The following is an 11,361-nucleotide window of genomic DNA, read 5'->3' as shown; positions in this document are numbered from 1 at the left end:
TTTGTTTTCTTCCCACCGTCTTCCCAATCCCTTCCCCCCTCCCTGCTCTGAATCTTCCCAGTGAATTGTAAACATAAATAGTTGAGTTTGGGGGATAAAACTGGCATCTACTGCCCTTTCCATAGACAGACCCCATAAATAAATCTACAACAGCATCAACTACGCCACTGACCCTTTCAGTTCATTCAATTCTCACAGAAATCAGAAAGTAGTAATAGTTTGTGGTTTATTGTGGATGTGGACAAGTTCAGACGGGCGACATATTATGGCCAGGAACTGTATGCAAGCACTGAATAATAAGATGTTTTGAGGTCTGCTGGTTGACCGCAAATTATTCAAAGTAATTCTAGACTGGTTGTTTTAAAGGTGGAGGGAAATGACCGTTCTTTGGAATACAGCAGTGTTCCCCAACCTTGGGCCTCCAGCTGTTTTTGGACTACAACTCCCATCATCCCTCGCTAGCAAGACCAGTGGTCAAGGATGATGGGAATTGTAGCCCAAAAACAGCTGGAGGCCCAAGGTTGGGGAACACTGGAATACAGGATAAGCAGCACGATTATAAGCAGGGACTCCCTCCCCCCCCCCAAAAAAAAATTAGCTTAAATAAATTTCCGTTTACAGATCTCTAGCTGTGGAAGAGATTCTTCAAATATTTCTAGATCGTGGTTCTAAGATGGAGAAGCTGTGGGAAAAGGACGTATAGGGAATGCAGAAGAAAGGAAGTTTCTGCTTAAACATCTCTTGGGATCGGGTGCTTCAGTTCTGAGCCGTAGAATTGTAGAGGGGTACCCAATGGCCATCTAGTCCAACCCCCTGGAATGCAGAAATCAGAGCTCAAAAATCCCTGACAGATGGCAATCCAACCTCTGCTTAAAGGTCTGTCCAATGAAGGAGAGTCTACCACTTTCCAAGACGGTCCATTCCACTGTCGAACAGCTCTTACCGCCATAAAGTTCTCCCTAGCGTTTACTCAGAATCTCCTTTCCTGTAATCTGAACCCACTGGTTTGGGTCCTGCCCTCTGGAGCAGCAGTCATTCACAAAAGTAAGCAATCAATTCTGAATTATTATAAGCACTAAGCCCCCCCCCCCGCACTGTTGGGAAGAAAATATCTCTCATCCTATAACCCATTACATCAAAAGCAAGTGCCGTATTTTTCGCTCTATAAGATGCACCAGACCACAAGACGCACCTAGTTTTTGGAGGAGGAAAACAAGAAAACAAATATTCTGAATCTCAGAAGCCAGAACAGCAAGAGGGATCGCTGCGCAGTGAAAGCAGCAATCCCTCTTGCTGTTCTGGCTTCTGGGATAGCTGCGCAGCCTGCATTCGCTCCATAAGACGCACACACATTTCCCCTTACTTTTTAGGAGGGAAAAAGTAAGTCTTATAGAGCAAAAAATATGGTAAATAAGACAAAGACATGGGGCTGTATCCAACTACGCCATACTCAGAGTAAACCCATTGAAATCAATGAAATTAGCAAAGTGCGTTTATTCCGGTGGTTCTACTCTGAGTATGACTTAGCTGGATACAACCTGGTGTTGGGGAGCCGGGAAACAGCTAGTAAGTCATAATCTTTATGTTTAAGAATTCTGCATGCTGGTATTTGCTTTTGATATTTTCAAGTTTTGCTTTATATTAATAGTCCCTCTCTCTCTCTCTCTGAGGGTATTGATTGTGCCTGTTAGACAAAACTTTTGGAGAGAAAGGCAAAAAGACTCACTTTTAGAAGCAGGTCTAAGCCAGCTACCAATTGTGAAAAGAATGTATTAGACAGACATAATGATGCTTGGATCTCTCTGACTTACAGATGAGAGTCTCAAAGTTCTTAAGGTAGATCCACAACAGACAGAACGCTGAAAATGTCTTCACTGCAAGAAGTCTGAAAACTGACCTTCAAGGGTGCTTGAAGTCTTCTCTGATAACAGGGACTAGCGCTCAAAAAGATATCTGAACCAGCTTTGGACTAAGGGGGAGGGTTGGGGTTTTTAATCTGTGAATAGCCCTTCCAAGGCATTTGGCTGACGGAGGCGAAGAACAAGATGTTTTCCGCTGCCCCAAATTCCATTTACAGGACCTGGCCAGACTCACAGTCAAATCTTACTTCAACCCCATCAATGAGACAGAAAGATAAATTTTGAAGGAGAAGACCAGGCCGTGTGGGACACACAGCTCTAGCCAAAGCTTTGCCCCTAATCCCTTTCTCTCTAGCAACTGCTGCTTCACTTTGCCCAAGGACAGGGCCGGCCCTGTATCCACAGCTGAAGGAGACAAACCAGATTTAATTGCAATGCACCAAATTGAAAAATAGCAGCAGGCTGAGTATCAGCTCTAAGAACAGTAGCTATTCTTTCCCTGCCAAATTTTCAGGCAATAGGTGGCACTTTGATCCCCCTTCTTAGTGCCAAGATATTAGGGTTAGAGGTAAAGGGTAAATTAGGTAAATTAGGTCCAGTCATGGCCAACTCTGGGGTTGCGGCGCTCATCTCGTTTTATTGGCCAAGGGAGCCAGCGTACAACTTCCGGGTCATGTGGCCAGCATGACTAAGCCGCTTCTGGCGAACCAGAGCAGCGCACGGAAATGCCGGTTACCTTCCCGCCAGAGCAGTACCTATTTATCTACTTGCACTTTGACGTGCTTTCGAACTGCTAGGTTGGCAGGAGCAGGGACCGAGCAACGGGAGCTCACCCCGTCACGGGGATTCGAACTGCCGACCTTCTGATCGGCAAGTCCTAGGCTCTGTGGTTTAACCCACAGCACCACCCGCCTCCATATTAGGGTTAGGGATTATAAAAAAAGCCACATACAGTCCTGGTTTTTGATACACACTTCTAAATTATTTCTTCTACTGCCAAAGGGGGGAAAAGAACGAGGGAAGGGGGAGATGCACCATCAGAACTATTTATAATGGAGGAAAGAGGGCAGGGGATTCGAGGTATTTCAGACATCTAGCTCCCACCGGAATCATCCACACTTCCGTTACATCAGGTCGTACCCAACTTTAAGGTAACATGTACAAGCAGGATTGGCAGTAACCATTTGCCACCAAGCTGCATCAGTTCCTATATTCTCCATGCTGCTTCTTTTTCCCATCCGGCACAGGGCTGAGGGAGAAAGGGGCCTTTATGTTCTGCCTGTCCCTCTCAGCCTCTTCGTCCTCGTCGTATCTTTCGTCCTCCTCGTCCAGCTCTTCGTCGCTTTGGTGGGGGCTGTTGTGCTGAGAGACGGAGGGCGAGGGGGGCACCGATGGCGGGCGCGGGTACCGAAATCCTTCAGTCTGCAGGAGAAATGGAAGCGAGGGATAAATACGATGCAAGAAGGGCCCTTAATGTAAAAACATGCCCTTCCTCCCCCTGCCACCCAAAATATTTTCCATTAATTTAAAAATGTACACTGAGGTCCAGCTCCGAGGGCCTTCTGGCGGTTCCCTCACTGTGAGAAGTGAGGTTACAGGGAACCAGGCAGAGGGCCTTCTCGGTGGTGGTGCCCACCCTGTGGAATGCCCTCCACTCAGATGTCAAGGAAATAAACAACTACTGTACCTGACTTTTAGAAGACGTCTGAAGGTAGCCCTGTTTAGGGAAGTTTTTAATGTATGATGTTGTGCTTTTAATTATGTTTGGAACTGCTCAGAGTGGCTGGGGAAACCCAGCCAGATGGGCGGGACATAAATAATATATTATTATTATTATTATTATTATTATTATTATTATTATTATTGAAACACCTGTTTCTCAGACAGATGGTGACATGTTCAGTGGTCATATCTGACTTATGTCCCTTGAAGCATAACATGTAGGAGGAGTTTCTTTCCCCAGGGCTACAACAGTTTAACAAGAACTTACAGCAACTCGGGCTGTCAGTGGAACTTTTGTGATTGATGTCCCTACCATCTTCCAAGGCTATAATAAAAACTAGGTTGTGGGATATTGAACACCAAGAACTAACAGTAGCAGCAGAGAAAACATGTTCCCCTCTCTTTATTTTCAACTTTATTGGGCACATGAAACTACCGTATTTTTCACTGCATAAGACGCACCTGACCATAAGACACACCTAGTTTTTAGAGGGGAATGCAAGGAAAAAAATATTCTTTAAAGGGAGCGCTGAGCAGAGCCTCCCGCCTGCATTCGCTCTATAAGACGCACACACATTTCCCCTTACTTTTTAGGAGGGAAAAGTGCGTCTTATGGAGCGAAAAATACGGTAACCATAATTACCTTGAATTTCTGCTTAACCCTCAAGAAAGAAGGGCATTCTCGCTGGCCAGGTTTAATTCAAATCCATCAAACCTCCTTTGGGGAAGGTTCTCAGTCAGGGTGGAAGGAGAAAGAACTTGCCCATGTGAAGACCACCTGGTGGAAACCCTTTACACATAGGGTTTTCAATTGTAAACTATATGCTGATCTCCGCCAGCAATTTCTAGATCAACTCTGTATCCCCAAATGGAAACCAGAGTCAGAGGTCATACATTTTCTATTACTGGGGAATAAACAGGAGCTCACCAAGTTAGTGGCTAAATATCTCTATTTGGTTTTTTGTCGTCGAAATACACTGCAGATGTCTGATCTCCCTGGAGACCAACAGACTGCTCTGCCTCCTTTCTTTTAGCAAATGTTTTGTGCCAATGGGGAAGTGGTAATACTGTATTGATTTGTTTTGGATGTTGTATGTGAATTATGGTGCTGGAGGAGACTCTTGAGAGTCCCATGGACTGCAAGAAGATCAAACCTATCCATTCTTAAGGAAATCAGCCCTGAGTGCTCGCTGGAAGGACAGATCCTGCAGCTGAGACTCCAATACTTTGGCCACCTCATGAGAAGAGAAGACTCCCTGGAAAAGACCCTGGTGTTGGGAAAGATGGAGGGCACAAGGAGAAGGGGACGACAGAGGGCGAGATGGTTGGACAGTGTTCTCGAAGCTACCAGCATGAGTTTGACCAAACTGCGGGAGGCAGTGGAAGACAGGAGTGCCTGGCGTGCTCTGGTCCATGGGGTCACGAAAAGTCGGACACGACTAAACGACTAAACAACAACATGTGAAGCCAATAAAGGTTTTACGGTACGATGTAGGAGGAGTTACCTTTGGTGGAGCATTTGGTTCCAGCACGAATTTTTCAGGAAATGTCCGACTAAGGGCCAGGTGCCTAGCGTGCATATAAAACTGTAAGGAAAGAGAAATAGAGAGAGATGTAACTTAGCGGCCCAGGCCTTCATCCTCTCATGATCACAACTGCGCGAGAAGGTCCATGCCTTACCATGGTGTCCTTGTCACAACTCTATGACTTCTATGACTATGACTTCACGCAATCATTCACAGAATGGTAGAATTGTTGGAAGGGACCCCAAGGGTCATCAAGTCCAACCCCCTGCAATGCAGGAATCTCAACTCAAGCATCCGTGACAGATGGCTATCCACCCTCTGCTTAGAAACCTCCAAGGAAGGAGAGTCCACCACCTTCTGGGGGTGTCCGTTCCACTGTCAAACAGCTCGTGTCATGAGAAAGTTCTTCCTAATGTTTAGTTGGAATCTCCTTTCTTGTAACTTGAAGCCAGTGGTTCAAGTCCTACCCTCCAGAGCAGGAACAAATGGGCTTGCTCTGTCTTTCATGTGATGGGCCTTTAGATATTTGAAGGTGCCTATCACATCTCCTATCAGTCTCCTCTTTTCCAGGCTAAACTCCCAACTCCCTCAACCGTTGCTCATAAGGCTTGGTTTCCAGACCCTTGTATCATCACATACTGATGTATCCAAAAGCTACTTAGCAAATAATCCAAAGTGAGAGTTGGGAATCTTTTTCAGCCTGAGGATTGTGTTCCCTTATAAGCAATCTTCTGAGGGCCAGTGTGCATACGCACTAGTGAAGGGCAGGACCAGATGCAAAATAACACCAGTCTTGAAAGACCTACACTGGCTCCCAGTACGTTTCCGAGCACAATTCAAAGTGCTGGTGCTGACCTTTAAAGCCCTAAACGGCCTCGGCCCAGTATACCTGAAGGAGCGTCTCCACCCCCACCGTTCTGCCCAGACACTGAGGTCCAGCGCCGAGGGCCTTCTGGTGGTTCCCTCGCTGCAAGAAGCCAAGTTACAGGGAACCAGGCAGAGGGCCTTCTTGGTAGTGGTGCCCGCCCTGAGGAACGCCCTCCCACCAGATGTCAAAGAGAAAAATAACTACCAAAATTTTAGAAGACATCTAAAGGCAGCCCTGTTTAGGGAAGCTTGTAATGTTTAATAGGTTATTGTATTGTATTTTAGTGTTTTGTTAGAAGCCACCCAGAGTGGCTGGGGAAACCCAGCCAGATGGGTGGGGTATAAATAATAAATTATTATTATTATTATTAAAAGCGGGCATAGCAATGGATGTTGCTCTTGCCTTGCACATTAGGTTACATCTCAGCCAAGCAGAAGTCAGAGATTAATACACAGAAACATGCCTCCATCTCCCAGTCAGGCATTGCAGTTCAAGGATACATTTCAGCAAGGCAAAAACCACCTGAGGAGAGGTAGAGCTGATGAAAGGTGTGGCCAGGGTTGGCGGTGTGGCCTGTGGAGAATCCTAAGGGCCAGATAAGAGAGGCCTGGAAGGCTGCATTCAGCCAACCCCTGATCTCAAGCAACAGGGAGCGTGATACACATGCAATCGTTCAGTGTACCCTGCCTAGATATCGCCAGTCCAGCAAGTCCGAGAGCCTCTCCGTTCGGTTTCTCTGAACGATCCTCTGCCGACGTGACTGCTGGCAGAATCCATACAGGAACTGCGTCAGCTGGTTACAGGACTCATCTGGGGAGCGGAATCTCCTGTCCACAATGTAAATACCTGCAGGAGACAAACCCAGGTTGGAAAGAAAAGAGTTTGCAGTTGCTCTTTGGCCTTTGAAGGCTTCTGTTGCATCTGTCACTATGCATGATAATGACCTTTGCAAAATCCCGTCCCTCATCAAGTGGAGACACTTGTGCTTTGTATAGCCAATCTGAACTCTCCTCTTCTCCCACTCTCTTTTTAAACTGAACTTTGGAAGGTCCAAAATGTGGGATATATCCAGCCTCATTTAACCAATCTCTAATTAATGCATGGAGGGGTTAAGACCATAGAGTAAGTCGTTCTGCCAGGTGTAGCTAAGTCACATCCCCTCACCCTGGGAGGAAGGACTACCAAACTCTTTGTTCTCCAACTTTCCTCCATCTTGCATCATGTGAACCCTTCCAGTAAGGATGTCTGAGCTGGAGGCTCCAAGCTTAGACCGTGTGGCTTCAGCAAGCCATCTTTGTGTTTCTATGCAAATAATTTAGAAAATTACCATTTTTGAAACTAAGTCAACTTGTCTATTGTTTCTTGCTGCTATATGGAAAAGCACATAAATCTGGCCTTTGAAGAGTTTGTAAGTAAACCATTTTTAACTCACCAAATGTATGGTCTTTTTCAATGCTAAGGGAAGTGGGAAACTTAGGAAATAGAGTGGTACCTCCGGTGTTGAACTTAATTCGTTCTGGAGGTCCGTTCTTAACCGAAACTGTTCTTAACATGAGGCGCACTTTTGCTAATGGGGCTTCCTGCTGCTGCCGCGCCACCGGCGCACGACTTCCGCTCACATCCTGGGGCAAAGTTCACTACCGGGAGCATGTACTTTTGGGTTAGTGGAGCTTGTTACCCAAAGCATTCGTAAGGAGGAAGGTACATAACCCGAGGTTCCATTGTGACTTAGAAGGGGATATTTGAAAGGCCTAATTGTCTATATTTCCGTGATTTACTTTGCTACATGTTTTGTGATTTTAGATCTCTGCTGGGGCTCTCTCACCAAAGAGCGATTGCCCCCTGGATCTAGGCACCCAGAGAATTCTCCTTTTAGTCTGTAACCAAAATATTAACCAAAAATGCAGCGCAAAAGCCTGCATCCAAATCAGCCCAATCTCTCAAAGTTGGGAAAAAGCATGTGGAAAATGCACTGTGCTGGCTAACCCCCCTAGCACATTAATAATCTCTTCCATGGCTGCAATGTCCTCACCATAGGCAGCTGGGTCAGCCACATGCTCCTGCATGAAACAGCCAAATCCGGAGAGATTTGTGGTCACGCTGGGAATCCCCATAACGGTGCACTCAGCTGCCAAAAGACAAAGAAGGTTTAACTCTCACAGTGATGTGCAACTTTGCAGGGTCACACCAGAAGCAGGCTGCATTGAAACTGTGCGCCCCCTGTCCATAATAATAATAATAATAATAATAATAATAATAATAATAATAATTTATACCCCGCCCTCCCTGGCCAGGGAGGCTAACACCAATAAAAGCACAGTAAAAACATAATAGGGGAAAAAGAGAGGAGGAAAAAAACACAATTTAAAATACAGGTTAAAATGCAATTTAAAATGCAGCCTCATTTTAAAATAGCCGATAAATCAAGACCATAAGGGGAGGGAAACATAAGGGTCAGACTGAGTCCAAACCAAAGGCCACGTGGAACAACTCTGTCCTGCAGGCCCTGCGGAAAGATGTCAAGTCCCGCAGGGCCCTAGTCTCTTGTGACAGAGCGTTCCACGACGTCGGGGCCAGTGCTGAAAAGGCCCTGGCCCTAGTTGAGACCAATCTAACCTCCTTGAGGCTCGGGACCTCCAAAGTGTTGTTATTTGTAAACCTTAAGGTCCTCCACGGGGCATACCAGGAGAGGTGGTCCCGCAGGTATGTGGGTCCTAGGCTGTGTAGGGCTTTAAAGGTCAAAACCAGCACCTTAAACCTGACCCTGTACTCCACCGGGAGTCAGTGCAGTTGGTAAAGCACTGGATGAATGTGATCCCGTGGCAAGGACCCTGTAAGGAGCCTCGCCGCTGCATTCTGCACCTGCTGGAGTTTCTGGGTCAGCTTCCAGGGCAGCCCCGCATAGAGCAACTTACAATAAAAGCCCGTGAGTCTGTCATTTGCTTACCGGGAGTGTAACCCCAGGGTTCATAGTATGATGGGAATACCCCAAGATGGCAGCCTCTGACAAATTCTTCGTAGTCCATCGGCAATAAGGGACTTGTTGAAGAAAGGAATTCAGGGTGCAGGATCACCTGGAGAGTTGCATGAGAAGAAGAAAGCCCACATAAACATTGCCTTTAGAGGTGTAATTAAAAAAGGGGAAGTTTTCAAATCTAGCAGTCCCTTGCTATGTCCAGCAGAGAAACAACCCATATGAGCAGTCCAGATTTACTTATGAGCTAAACAAGCTATAGCTTAGGGCCTCACTCTCTTGGGGGGTCCCCCCAAAAATTAAAGGGGAAAAAACCTGGATGTACATTGCCAAAATATAAGATAAAAAACAAATAAAATAAAACCTACATACAACAACAGTGTTTTGTGTTGTGTAGGCTCCTATGATATAAGTAATGGGCCCCGCCTGCTAGCCTGCTCCCTAAAATATCACTGGTTTGCTCATTTCTATATATAGGGTGCCTACATTCTGCATGTAATATACTACTTCTTAATTGTATTTCACTATTAATATACTTCTTCTTAACTGTATTTCAGTTCAACAATTACTTTGTATTTTGTTATGTGCAAATGGCTTTAGATACCTATTTGGTCCATAAATTACCATATAGCATATATTCAACACAAAGAACAGGGACAATTTGTTGTTGACAAAGGACAGCTGGACATATAAAGGGCCCCATTGCCTTCAGTAGCTGAGGCCTCACCAAACCTAAATCCGGCTCTGCGACATGAGTGACAGCTAATCTTCACACACAGGAACCAGGAGGACAGCATAATAGATCTATGTGGGACGGTTGAACTTCCAGATTGGATTACTGCAATGTGCTCTGCATGGGGCTTTCCCATTGAAGATGACTTGGAAATTTCAATTGGTGCAAAATGCAGCACTCAGATTACTGGCTAGCATTTAATTTAGAACTCATATAACCCATTTGTTCCTAGACTCAATTCAAAGTGCTCACACTAAATAAATAAGCCTGTTGCAGCAAAAACTGAAGATTCTTCTGGCATCTTAAGGATTCCTGGCTGGGGTTCAGTTTAGACCTCATATAGCCCCTGTTTTAAAACTGGCTGCCTTGGTTGGCGTCTGGGGGTTCAAGGGTGGGAATGGCTGGTCTAGTTAAAAGGAACTCGTGTAGCAGCAATAGTACTGGGAGAGAAAGACCAATGACCTGGCTTGGATTAGAACAGTGTCATGTATTCCTTCCTGCCTTCTGAAAATAATGCATCTTTGTACTCTGGTGCTGGAGGAGACTCTTGAGAGTCCCATGGACTGCAAGAAGATCAAACCTCTCCATTCTGAAGGAAACCAGCCCTGAGTGCTCACTGGAAGGACAGATCCTGAAGCTGAGGCTCCAATACTTTGGCCACCTCATGAGAAGAGAAGACTCCCTGGAAAAGACCCTGATGTTGGGAAAGATGGAGGGCACAAGGAGAAGGGGACAACAGAGGACGAGATGGTTGGACAGTGTTCTCAAAGCTACCAGCATGAGTTTGACCAAACTGCGGGAGGCAGTGGAAGACAGGAGTGCCTGGCGTGCTCTGGTCCATGGGGTCACGAAGAGTCGGACACGACTAAATGACTAAACAACAACAACAACAAAACTCTTTGTACCAGCTGTTTTTTTGTACCAGGTTTTTTAAGGCAGAGGAGACAGGGAAATATATATTTTTTAAAGCCCTGAGAGTTGCACCTTCACTCGATCTGTTCTGTTGTTGAAAAGGCCAATGCGTCTAATGGTGCTGAGGATTGGGTCAGTGGAATCATCAATCATGTTGTGGGTTGTCACTGGTGGAAGTCCCTGCCGCTGCAACAGAACAAGATGTGCATTTGGGAACGTGTTTCAAATAAACACACAAAAAAGGCAAGTTTGTAGTCAATGGGGTCTAAACACCAGCACAGCCTTTTTTGAAGTGGCCCCAGTGGCGTAGCATGGGTTGTCAGCACCCGGGGCAAGGCAAGTAATTTGCGCCCCCTAACCTGTGGATTTGCGCCCCCTAACCCTAACCCCCCTGCACCCCCACGCTACACCACTGAGTGGCCCCAATTTATTTGGAACCTTCTGAATTCAGAAGGAAGTTGACCATCTCTGTGGTTACTTTTAGGAAACTCGCTTCATGCTCTTTCAAGGTTTCAAGGGTGGGTTGTTTTGTAGCCGGCCAAGTTCTCCTCAGAGTAGTAGAAATTAATACTTCGCTTGTATAAAGAGTAGAAATCAATAGTTGTGCTCATTAACATCAATGGGTCTACTCTGAGTAGGCCTAGAACAGGATACAACCCATAGCATCTGAAGAAAATAAATAACTTTTAAAAAAGAATGGTTTAGCAAGGCTTGGCCTCTGGCTAAAACGACCAAACTTACTGAATTGGTGCAGCTGAGCATCAGGA

At 45.8% G+C, this 11,361-nt stretch overlaps 1 protein-coding gene across 2 annotated transcripts in view; it reads right to left on the bottom strand.

The window, feature by feature from the left end:
• Positions 1-209: 209 nt before the first annotated feature.
• Positions 210-11,361, bottom strand: part of GYS2 (glycogen synthase 2) — a 64,948-nt gene continuing 53,796 nt past the window's right edge. Inside the window, exons 11-16 of one of the 2 annotated variants that reach the window (XM_077935315.1) lie at positions 10,667-10,780; positions 8,923-9,049; positions 8,008-8,103; positions 6,658-6,821; positions 5,087-5,167; positions 210-3,281 (exon numbers count right to left, since the gene is read on the bottom strand). In XM_077935315.1, coding sequence (XP_077791441.1) covers positions 3,060-3,281; positions 5,087-5,167; positions 6,658-6,821; positions 8,008-8,103; positions 8,923-9,049; positions 10,667-10,780 — 804 coding nt within the window. In that variant the 3' untranslated portion in view covers positions 210-3,059. The remainder of the gene's footprint in view (positions 3,282-5,086; positions 5,168-6,657; positions 6,822-8,007; positions 8,104-8,922; positions 9,050-10,666; positions 10,781-11,361) is intronic. The other variant, XM_077935316.1, reaches the window with a different exon arrangement.

The sequence above is a fragment of the Podarcis muralis genome, chromosome 10 (assembly GCF_964188315.1).
Source record: "Podarcis muralis chromosome 10, rPodMur119.hap1.1, whole genome shotgun sequence".
Taxonomy (NCBI): domain Eukaryota; kingdom Metazoa; phylum Chordata; class Lepidosauria; order Squamata; family Lacertidae; genus Podarcis; species Podarcis muralis.
This window is presented reverse-complemented; position numbering and strand designations above follow the sequence as displayed.